Source organism: Trachymyrmex septentrionalis, unplaced genomic scaffold (assembly GCF_001594115.1).
Source record: "Trachymyrmex septentrionalis isolate Tsep2-gDNA-1 unplaced genomic scaffold, Tsep1.0 scaffold83, whole genome shotgun sequence".
Lineage (NCBI taxonomy): Eukaryota > Metazoa > Arthropoda > Insecta > Hymenoptera > Formicidae > Trachymyrmex > Trachymyrmex septentrionalis.
This window is the reverse complement of record NW_017306018.1, coordinates 1,530,035-1,542,292: the sequence shown is the minus strand read 5'-3', so window position 1 is coordinate 1,542,292 and position 12,258 is coordinate 1,530,035. Positions and strand designations below refer to the sequence as shown.

The 12,258-nt window shown below is 35.5% G+C and overlaps 1 protein-coding gene across 1 annotated transcript; it reads left to right on the top strand.

The window, feature by feature from the left end:
• The first annotated feature begins 3,878 nt into the window (after positions 1-3,878).
• LOC108754958 lies at positions 3,879-9,060 on the top strand. Its single transcript, XM_018497638.1, has 4 exons — positions 3,879-4,332; positions 5,188-5,583; positions 5,766-5,849; positions 6,600-9,060. Exons 1-4 carry the CDS (start codon positions 4,315-4,317, stop codon positions 8,607-8,609), a joined length of 2,508 nt encoding a protein of 835 aa, XP_018353140.1. The 5' UTR covers positions 3,879-4,314; the 3' UTR covers positions 8,610-9,060.
• The last annotated feature ends 3,198 nt before the right edge of the window (positions 9,061-12,258 follow it).

The following is a 12,258-nucleotide window of genomic DNA, read 5'->3' as shown; positions in this document are numbered from 1 at the left end:
GATACTGGACGAATGTCGAGAGAAACGGTCCGATTTTCTTCTAATATAACTTCGAGATAAAGTAGTAAACTATAAAAATGTGGTCGATTGTCCATTTAAATCGGAACGAGTCAATGCATTCTAAAGAATTTAAGATAATTTATTATATTTTAATAAGATTTTTATATATTTTAAAGATTTTACTGATCTGCGAAAAATTATATTAACATCACGGAAGAAATTTTGTTAATTTAATTTGTAAATAGTAAATTTAAAAAAATACGCAATTTTGTAATCTTTCGTAAATCCGAACAGGTGAAGGACGTACATTTATTTCGTAGAATGCTTAAAAAACTTTTGCTAATATTGCAGTTATATTTAAAAGGATCAATTTTATCTTAACATGGAAAGAATGGTTTTGCTGAGGTATTTAAAAATTTAGCTAGATATAGATCTGAAAATTAAAATAATTATATAGAACTCAAGCTAGTTGCAAGAATATCAAAAGTTTTTGTAACATGGCTTATCATGAGATTTCTACGTAATTATTTTGATGATCCAAAATTGATTTTAGATTTTTGCAGGTATCTAGCTAAATTTTTAGTGGTACTTCATCAAAATCGTTCTTTCCATGAAAATGGATTGCATTAATTTCTAAGGAAGAGAGAGAAAAAAATTACGTGATGTTGAATAATTAGAACGATGATTGAAAGAAGGAAGGAAGGAAAATCATTGCTGTCCTGCTCATTCTATCGTACGATTTTTGCGCACTTCTGAAAAAGTACCCGATACAATACGGCTGCGTTCGACACACTTTTATGCGTTTATCCGATGTAATATTGTACATTTCAGCAACAATTACTTATCAGCATACTTTCGATAATACCCATGTCTTGTACTTCACATGACACTCAAATACTACGTCTTATACATTTTGCAATCGAGGCTAATGAGAATGTACGATTCCGTCGTGTTTAATCAATCAAATTTTATCCTTGAATGCGTCTGCTCACGTGGCCAGGCTAGACGTAGCGCTTTTGGAATGTCTCGATTAGGACACGTCGGCGCTTCGTGTTCGCACCATAAACGCGAAGTGACGATCACCGATCGGGGTCGCGTAGGACTCTCGGCCGCGGCCGACGCTACTTGCACAGCAAATAGATAAAAGTTTCCTCTGTCGTATGTAGTTTTATGATGTAGCGTAAATTGCTAATGCAGTCTGCGAAATCAAAGGCGTTACAAACCGCGTCACGTCGCGGAATTTTGAGAAAAAAGAAAAATAGAAAGAAGAAAAGGAAACAGAATTTCTTTTTAGACCAGAGTGTCAATCATGTAATTTTTTCCCTAGGGTGAAAACTTGAGAAATGAAAATTTGTTGTACGCATGTGTGTACATGTACATACATTCGTACATACATAAAGAAATGTCACTTTTTTATGTTTCCATTCTAGAGGAAAAAATTACATGATTGATATCCGTCGCTGCGATATTTTCCAAGATGAGCTTAATAGATATTTCTTGTAGTTATCGCAGAAATTATCGGTAATTTATTTAATACGTATATATGAGATTCTTATGAGATATGACAATGTTGTAGATTTTAATTATGTATCATCACATGTTGGTTTCATTATCATATTAATTTTATTGCAGTTTAATTTTTCTCATTGTTCGAAAATATCGTAGTACAGCATTAACGGCGCTACCACAATGAATATTTACTACTTTTTATTTTTAAGATTTTATAAATATGTAAATATATCTATATATACATATACATATAATGTATATATATTTAAATTTGCATAGATTTTTTTTATATAGCAAATAAAATAATCTTATTTACATGCGATAAGGGAAAGGATTATTCTAAGCCGCGTTTGTAATGCCTTTGTTTTCACAGTCCGTACCAGAGTTTTAACATTGTTGTCAGTAGTGATTATTATCTGATCAGAACAAGCGTCGACCATTGTCGCACTCTGTATATATACATAAATATTATACGAATGTTATACATGCATACACAGGATTGTTCAAGGAAGGTGTTTACAAGTAATTATTCGCTGCAAGTAATATATTTTTGGAAATTTAATCTGTCGTATATCTGTTTTATAATCTGCGTTTTGTCGTATCGAATTTCATTAAATTTAATTTATTTAATTATTTGACGTCTAGTATTTTATGATAGATATGACTAAATATGACTTATGTACAACGACTGTTTAAATATGGCTTAATTTGATTTTGTTACAATAACTCATGCAAATGTTTTAATTAAAATTAGCATGAAATTATAGTGGCCGACGTTTGCGCGGAATTTTTTGCGTGGCAAAAATATATTGTGTTTAAACGTATGGCATCACTTCTGTTTGCAAAAAAAAAACCGAATAATATTTGATTGTTCTGTTCGCGAAACGTTGGAATGTTTGTTCTGAAAAAGAAATGGAATGAATCTATCCATAATCACTATTAATCACTTCTTCTGACAATCCCGTATGTATTTCTCAAATCGGAAAGGAAGCAACATTGGTCAACGTGCTGATGATCAGTAAAACCGTAAAAAATTAGCTTATCGAATAACTTGTGCATTTAGGCAAAGTTAACTTCAACTGCATTATGAAATCCCGACCGATGTGTACTCGCGGTCCTGTTTCGAGATGTGGCAGTTTTTTCTATAAGGTTCAAGCACAGATACACTTTGATTCGACGATTTCTCAAGTATTCTATTTGACATGATATCGTGAACATTTAATGTTATTATAATTGTATTAACGCCATTAACGACTTATAATTAAATAAATCATGTATGGGGATGTAACACACATTTAATAAATACTTTTGCAAATCAGTGTGCGCTGCATCATACGTTATCCGTCTTTATGTGTTTTATATAAAAAAAAAAAAGCTATTTGTCTATATAATTTTTACATAAACATCTTTATTTCTTTGTAATTATTATTTCTGTGTAATTGGTGTTGGAATTTTTACAAAGACAGATTTTTGTTCATCTTTTCGTAGTTGTTAATATATAATAATTAATTGTGTAAAAACACTAATAAAATAATTTAAGTCTATCAGTATTAATATCACGCTTGCATATATTTTTTCGAATATTTTCTGTTCACATGTATATGTATTTTCTTATTTTTATGCATCAATTGTTAAATGATGCACATTATAGTATTATCGTGACTTCGATTAAACTTTGATTAAACTTCGATTAATTGGTGATTAATTTATCAAGTAATTAATAATGTATATGATAAACCATTAATTTTTTGCTATAAGCGATCGCTCCGAATAGAGTTAATCGCTAATTAAGTTAACTGACAACTAATCCAATACTTGTATTAATTTGTTGACACGAACCGAATTAATTCTTTGTAGGAATGGGAAGTGAAGTGTTACTTTCTATCTCTGATTTTTTGTTATTAATTGACTCATGAAAAGAAAGATTAGATTTACAGAATAAAAAATTTAGTTGTGAGCGATATGTTAATCGCAATTAACTATCAAGTATTGTTTTTTACGTATATTATTTTGCTAACACGAATATATAATAACTAATTTTTTGTTTGACAATAGAAAGAGAGATTAAATTGGGGCGACAAGTTATGGAGCTAATTGTAAAAATTTTGTTGCTAGCGATATTTTATTATGCCGCTAATTGAATTAATCTCCGGTTAATGTCTGTTTCCATCAATGTAAATTAACTTTAATCCCGATTCTCAACTTTTCAACTTTCTAGCTGTAAAAATTATAAAAAGATTATAAAGAGAAAAGAGAAAGAGAGCCGGTATTTTTAACATCTCCAATCCGTTTGATCGATCGATTGAAGTTGAATCGAGATTGAAGTCGATCTACATTCGTGAAAACAGGCATAAATTAATCGGGGCTTGGTCGAAGTCACTTCTGTCGTCGTGGATACATCCCTGGATTCCAGCTTGGAGCCGAAAACTCAACGTAACGATCACGGCACTGGTTTGGAATTGTTCGTGCTGGCTCGTGCCGACCGACAAAGACGGCAAGTGACGACGACGGACGATGAGCGGGCCTCCTTTCGCGACGTCGGTCTTCTCGCGATAAAAGGAAAGAAAAAGAAAAATAAAAAGAACATACACTGTCGCGCTTTATTCGCGCTGTGAATTCTCCCCGCGTGCGCGATTAATCGTCCGCGGGCGCGCGAGACGGCCCTATCATTTCTGCACTCCACGTAGCGGACGCCGAGCCGAGAGAAGGAAAGGGTTATGAGGCGCCAACGGAATCCCAGTGCTCGCGCCGTTAGACGTTATTTTTGCATTATTACCGATACCGTTCTCAGCGTGGCGGGTCACCATGGCGGAGAAGTGCAAGGTACGTCATACGTGTTTAAAGTATTCGGAGTATTCCCGCCGATGACAGCTGGCCGCGGAGAGAGATTGCCAACGTGGCGACGGACAGCTGACTACGAGACGGATGACTCGACCGCGGAGAGATCTCCTCTCGAATAAGCAACGGGAACGTTCTCGCTGACTTTCCACGCGATATCCGCTTGATCTCTCATGTTGCCTCGAGTGAGATTTATTGAAGCAATTTCTTTTACACGCACACACGTGTGCTACGCGTGATTAAGAGATGCATTTTCCCTGGGAAAATCTCCGCGTATCTTTGCTCCGTAAAGGTACCTTGCTTTGCGTCTTTCTACATTTCACTTGAAATATCAAGCAGATAAAAGATTGGAGGTGAAAAAATATATTGGATGTTTTCCATTTAGTGACACAAACATTCTATCTTTCTTGACATTCCATGACTGACAAAGATAGAATAAAAAACGACAATTGTGTCACCAAATGGAAAACATTCGTCATTAAATATCATGTTTTTTGTCAAGAATTTTATTTATAGTAATCTGTGCTAGTTTATATTGCAGTGTAATTGAATAATTGTAACAGCAACTGATTTGTTAATTGCATCTTAATGACAATGATGTGATTGAATTATAATTGCACTAAAACAATAATTTCTTTATATATATTATCTTTATATATATTTCTTTATATAATCTTAATATTTTATATAATTATATATTGCATATACATATAACAATTACCTTCTCTGTTTGTAGCAATAATCTTGCTTGACTTGAAATATTAATTCTTATTCTCAATTAGTAACATTGTTATAAAACATTTCGAGCATTTTGGTAAACTTATCAATCATTATCAACAGGAATGCGGTTGTAAGTGCAGCACTTGCAGCCAGGATAATCAGCAGCACTGTGACATGCATTTGCATGCGGAAATAGAGAACTTGCGCCAACGACTACTCGAGAGAGACAACCACATTGTGACAATGGAGACGCAATTCTTAAACGAAGCTGATAAATTCCCAAATGGAGAATTAGCTTCCATGAAGGAGGAACTGTTGATATGGCAGGAGAAGTATTCACGCTTGCACGAAGCGCACAAGAGGGTTCAAAAGGTCAATCAAAATCTGGAAGATAAACTGCTGCGAATAGTGGACAAATGCGAGACGGAGAAAAGTGCCTTCACAAAGGACATAGCGACTCTGTCTCACAGATTAGCCGATGCGAATTATACGATACATCGATTAACTGAAGATAATGCAAGTATTTCATTTTTATATATATTCTAAAGTGTTTACATTTTTTATAATAATCTTTTATTTGATATTTTTCTTATTGATGTTGAGCTTTATTTTATAAATAAAGAGATACTACTTACGCAATTAATTTATATTTATACACACACACATTCTATATGAAAAACATATTTTCTCTCTTTCAGGAAAAATATAGAAACGACGTTAGTTTGGCTATTCAGTTGCTTCAATGCAAACCTTCTAATTTTGTGGGTCAGAAATATGATTCGGTAAGATATTGTTCAATATAAATCTCATGCTTATATGCTATTAATTTAAAAGTTATATTTTGGCAATTATATTCTTTTCTCATCTCCCTCATTTATTTATTTATCGTCATTCACTCTTTAGTTTCTATATAAATTTTGTGTTGGCATTATTGAATACTTAAATGTTGCAATGATATTTTACTTATATTTTTATAACGTCGTGTTAGCATTTTATTTTTATTTTACGCACCAACAACTTTACATGCGCGCGCATAAACCTTCGTTATTATTTCTCGTTTATATTTAGATTTAAAAGTATTTGTGAATTTATTAAGAAATTATAATGACGGATATGTATTATATGTTTAGATATTTTTACATACTTTATTTAATAAAACAATATTATTTATCATGGATTTAAGAATGTCTTTCTGAACTTGACACAGGTAAGTCGATGTTTATTAAGTAGCATTTAGGACTAATCTACAATGTGCTTTTGGTCTCTTGCTTTTTACTATTTTTACCTCTTACCTTTTTTTACCTCTTATTCTGTATCTTTATTTTCTGTTGAGATAAAAATTGACAATCTTCGGAAGAGACAAGAAACAATTATATAAAATAGAGAAAAAAGACAAGAGATAGGGAGCAATAAATAGGAAGCAAAGAGCATTTTAGATTAATTAATTAATTTAAAATGCACAATATGCGTCTGTTATCGACATTCAAAATAAAAATAAAGATTTAAGACTATTACTCTTTTTGTTATTGTAGCTGCCTTCTGAGGTGCAGGCTAAAGTGCGAACATATGTCGCGCAGAAGCGATGCTCCACGCAGGACACGACGCAGCCGGACGTAAAGAGCATCACCGTGCCGATATCTACATTTCCGCCGACAGCGATGGTGTACAATATCACCAAGCCTACGGTGGAAAAGCACAGTGACGACGATAGCGACGATAGCAAGCCGCCGATGGATATGGTGTCAGCGGCAATTATGGCGAAAGTGTTGGAAGATCGTGAGAAGGAGAGAATTCTCGCTAAACATTGCGATACGTGCACGTGTCACAGAAGCATCCTCACAGTAGACACAGAGACACAAACCTGTGTGCCTGATACGTTTCCTATTTCTGAGAGTTATACATATAGCGTCGAGAAACAAGCATCAGAAAGTATGTTGAATGACGATAAGTATCAAAGCAAAGATAAACTTCAATCGAATCTCGCAACCCATACGGTCTTTTATGAGATCAACGAGAATGGCAATAGGATTCGTCATCACATGAACGGCGATTACGTCAAGTACGCTTCGCAAGTTCCGTGTATCAAAGACAAGTTTGTTGGTAGGGGTAATAGGAACGGGCAGGATTATACAATGGAGGAAGACGGTGTCATTACAAGAGCCAGTTTGAATAAAAAGAACTCTTCTCAGAATCACGAAAACAAACATTCATCATCGTTTTCAAGATTAAACGATCTTAATAGAATAAATGTCGACAAGGCGTCGAAACCGCTCAGGGCCAACAAGTGTGATTCTCCAATCGATAGATCTGCGAAGCATTGTGACAAAAACTTCTTCGGACATTTTGATAACGGCAATTTGACACGTGCGGACAATCGGTTCTCCGATAAGGAGCAGACGCACATTGATATTATTAACGACAGGCTGTGGAAGAACAAGTGGACGAAGTCGAGATCCGAAATAGACCCTTTGAGGGAGAATAAGAACAAAGCGAATCGCGATATCGAACTCGATATTATCAACGATCGTGATTGGAAGAATGACAGGTCAGCAGAGCGGTTAGATATGCAGAATGCCGCGCAATTTACTGTGATCGAAGTCAAAAGCCCAGACAACAATGTAACGAATCACAACGACGGCAGTCAGACTGAAGTAACGACCAGCCCGAGTTTCAGCAGCGACAGCATGGTCATCTCTAGTTCCGATCCGTCTAGCAGTTGCAGCGATGTTGCGCAATCGCTGACCGGTGGTGCCTTCAATTCGAGCGCCAAGTCCAATTCAAGTCAGAATCGCGTGACTGGTCCGCGGAATTGTTTGGTTCGCGTCACGCCAGGTTCCAAAAATATTCTCCTGGATAATGCTGGCCATTATAAGATGTACAGCAGTAACGGTGGCAGTAATGGCAAAATTAGCACCGTCTTGGTGCACGCAAAAAAGACATCTCGAGCTGGTTCCGAGGGTTCGACTTCGACTGGTAGCGACGATAATTCGCCACCGCCGGTGTTACTGCAGGACAATCAATTGCAACGAGTGGCCGAATGGGTGCAATCATCAATGTGTGTGGAGAATTCTGCGTCGCATGATAGCAATAAGATGAAGTGTGTGGAGAATACTGTGAGCGACAATTCGTCATCCGTATATCCGAACGATTCTGTTGTAAAGCGCAAATCCTCAGAGCAAAACGGAGGTTTGATTCGTAATATTCGAGATGTGCCGAAGAACATTGAGCATTATAGGGAGAAAGATGTAAATAATGAACCCATTGATATTAATATCTTATCTGAGCACATAGACGAGAGTAAAAATCTCATAACATTCGAGGACGACCATTTGCTGAAGGATCTTCGCAAGGATTTAGATTACGAGGTAAAAGTCACGAAAGAAATGGAGGAGACGTATCTGAAACTAGCGGCGAGTCTGGATCCGGTAACATTGAGCTTGTCAAATACTAACAATGCCGAATTGACGATTGAAAAGTACAGGAAGGATCACAAGAGGCTTCACATGCAGCGAGTTCAAGATAAGGCGGGATCAAAAGCTTAACATGTATCTCAGCGAATTCTTCGAAGACAATTGACTATATCAAGCAGGGAGTTCCTTTAAAGATATAACAGAGCATTATTTTTTGTAACTATATTGAAGTAAGGTTGTACACGAGTAGTATAGAGAAAAAAAGTCTTACGCATCGCTGCAGATAAATTGATTCGTTTGCGTTTGTGAGCGAGATCTGTAGATTGATTTTAAAGCGTGACATTTATGCTGGCAAAAAAAATTTAGATAACATTAAATGCAACACGGTATGGTTCAGTCGTAACGTAATTATGTAATTAATAATTTTGGAACTTTTTGGGGTAACAAAATACAATACATACTAAATCACGCAGAAAACTGTGATTATTTTAAGATGATTACATTTTTATCAATCTTTTTGCAGTCACGAAAACAAGAATATATTGAATCTAAATGTTGATTTGTAATTCTCTGCATTAACTTGTTCGCGTAATTTTCCTTACATGCGTCTCTCTTTAGCATGTTGGCTAGTAATTAATCATTTTCATAATGTACGTACATAAGTATACATATATTTTGTTAGCTTACTTATTTAATAAGCATATTTATTAATTGATATTAATATTAATTCATATCACCTTGTGTTAGGTTAATTAATTTCTAGTGTTGTAAATAAAGTTAAAATATTTGAGAGCAATTATTACAGTAAATGATATTAAACGTGCCGTGTTGCAGTCAAGTTTACTATTGGAGATTAAATATGCATCAATTCTACTTATACATATGCAGCCAGTAGATGTATTTAATAATTTGATTTTGTGGCGAAATATGAATATAGTTAATACATGTATATTTTTTTCCCACTCTTACAACGCTGTCGTGAACGTGCGATTAAAAACGACAATATTATGTGTACAGTATGATAACTTATAAACCGGAGGATATTGTTCCCGCAGGCATTATTTTAGGAAGTGTTAATTTCATTTCGTGATGTATTAAGTATCCACGTTTATGTCATACCAAAGTTACATAGATCAATTGCGATAAGGACACTTTAATCTTTTGCGCCCGGAATTATTGTCGACTATCGTCGAATTATCTCGCGACGCAAACATACATAAGACGCTAAATATTTAAGATAAGCAATTCCTAATATACTCAGCTTTTATATAACGTCGCAGCAAGATCTCTCGCGCAGTTGTGCTACAAATGATATTAGGGTACAAAGGATTAAAGTCAATAGCCTTTTCAGATCGTCTGTTAGTGCCACGAGTATAAGCATAATTTATCACCACACTGCTAATATTATCTGTAATTTCGTAAAATTCGGCGATAACGTGCGCCGTTTTACGCAGAAGTTACATTAAGTTTAAGATTAATACGACGAACAAATCGCGCATCTGGTTTTTTAATGTGAGGCCCAAAAAATGATTTGCTACTTTGCGTAAGTTTAATTTAGACTAATCTGTACAGCGGAGAGTTGCTTCCAAGCTTCAGTAATTTCAGTGATCGTAGCCTCACCGATGCTCGACAAGAATATTGTGCAATAATTCAATGAAAGCGTTCGCCTGATTTATAACTTTGGTCTAAGCTCGTTGTTCCGCTTGCACGTTACTCGTGCATACGTAATCTTATCTCGTTGCGACATTTCGTACAACTAATGACTTAGCTTCAGTTATATGGGCAATCGCGAATTAATTAGCTCTGGTTAATCTCGTCCTTCCCTTGTTATGATCTCACTCATAATACAAATAGAAGAATGAAATTTAGTTGGACAACTTAGAAAATTCTATTTATAATTAAGTGAATTTCTATCGATCCTTACACGGGAAAGGGATGGAAAGAAAAAATGGTACTACTAGATTGATTGATTGTAGAAAATTGCCAAAGGCCCAGGAGTTCTCAATTTTTCAATCTCGAAGGTTTACCAGAGAAGGCGCGCTCTGGTTACTGCTTCCCAGAATATCGCTGTAGAGAGAAGCCTAAAGTAAAAAGATCCCTCATCCCAGGGTAGCCCCTTTAGTGGGCGAGTCATGTAGCCACAAAACAACTCTCTCTAAAGTGATCGCCAATATCAGGGAGACCTGGTACGGCTCGTTGATGAAGAACCTCGAAGGTTTAGAATTTAGCCCTTCGGCAATATCGATTCCCAACGAATCGCACGGATTAAACGGCTACATTGCTGGATGACTAGAGTTAATGCACATCGACGTCGGTGCGACCGATATACGCGGGCGAACAAATTCGCGATTCTTTCAGTATTAGTCGAATACGCGCCGACGACCAAGGGGCGTAACTGCGTGTATTATAAAAGGTACGCAGATACAAAGTGTGTGACAATATATACCTCATGGCTTCTCAAGTACCGCGCAATACTAACTCGCAATTCTTTTTGTAAACGTAAATTAAGGATCGCGCGAGCCACTGAGAGAGACATGCGTCGCGCAAAAGTTGGAGATTGTGAAACGCGGCCGATTCACTCGTTAAGTAGAAACGGTCAATAGCACGTCACGCGAAGAAGATACGCGGTTTCTTCCGTATTTCGTACGAACATTTTTATCAGTCGTTCTCTGCATGTGCGATCAATTGAAAAGTGTGCAAATAGCGATCGATCAAATTAATGGAGTACGAAATTCACTTTCCTTTATATCTTATAGCTTCTCGATTATACCAGCGCGAGAATCTATTTCTTTGATCGATTATCTTATTCTGTGCACGTTAATTCTCAATCATCTCTTAAAGCTCTATAAATGCTCTTCCTACGGCAAAGGTACAACGAGTATCTTATTTTATGATACTCTTTAGAATAGTGCCAGAATAATACTTATTCAGAAATTAAGGAATTTAATTTACAAGATTACAAAAAAGGTTCTTTCTTCAAGTGTGTCCTAATTTATTTTGGATTGTATCGTCTTCGAAATTTTCGAAGTAACGCGTATTTTTCCTTGTTTTTATATATTGTGTAGATTAACTTTAATCTTAGTTTAACCTACTTTTAATCTTTTTGTAGTTTTAAGAATTGAAAAAGGATAAAGAGAGTAAATTAAACATAATTAAAGTTAATTTATATTTATAGAAATAGACATTGTGTCAATTTCTATCAATGTATAACAACTTTAATCTTAGTTTGACCTACTTTTAATCTTTTTGTAGTTTTAAGAGTTGGAAAAGGATAAAGAGTGAATTAAATGAGATTAAAGTTAATTTACGTATTTATAGAAATAAACATTATGTCAATTTCTATATCATATGGATTAACTTAAATCTCAGTTTAACTTTTTATCTTTTTCTAATTCTTAGAACTAGAAAACATGAAAAGTAAGTTAAACCAGGATTGAAGTTAATTTACATTGATAGACACAGGCATTATCAATCAGATCTGCGATTACCGATGCGATACCGAACTGTGTGAGAACGACTAGTGTTAATTAACGTACGTGCTAATCACTTTGTGCGTCCCGATCGTCTCTGATGTAGGATCGTGAGATTTTTCGTGTAAGCAATTCGTATGTGAACGATCTCCGGATCGCAGATAAGAAGGCAGTTTCCGAAGCCAAGATCGTCGAGATCCAGCCAGGAAACGCGAGTCCTCGCAATAAAATAATCCGTGTATAACAGCCGTACCATTTATTCACAGTCGAATGTATCATATTCAACGTGACGACGATTATCACGTAAGCTC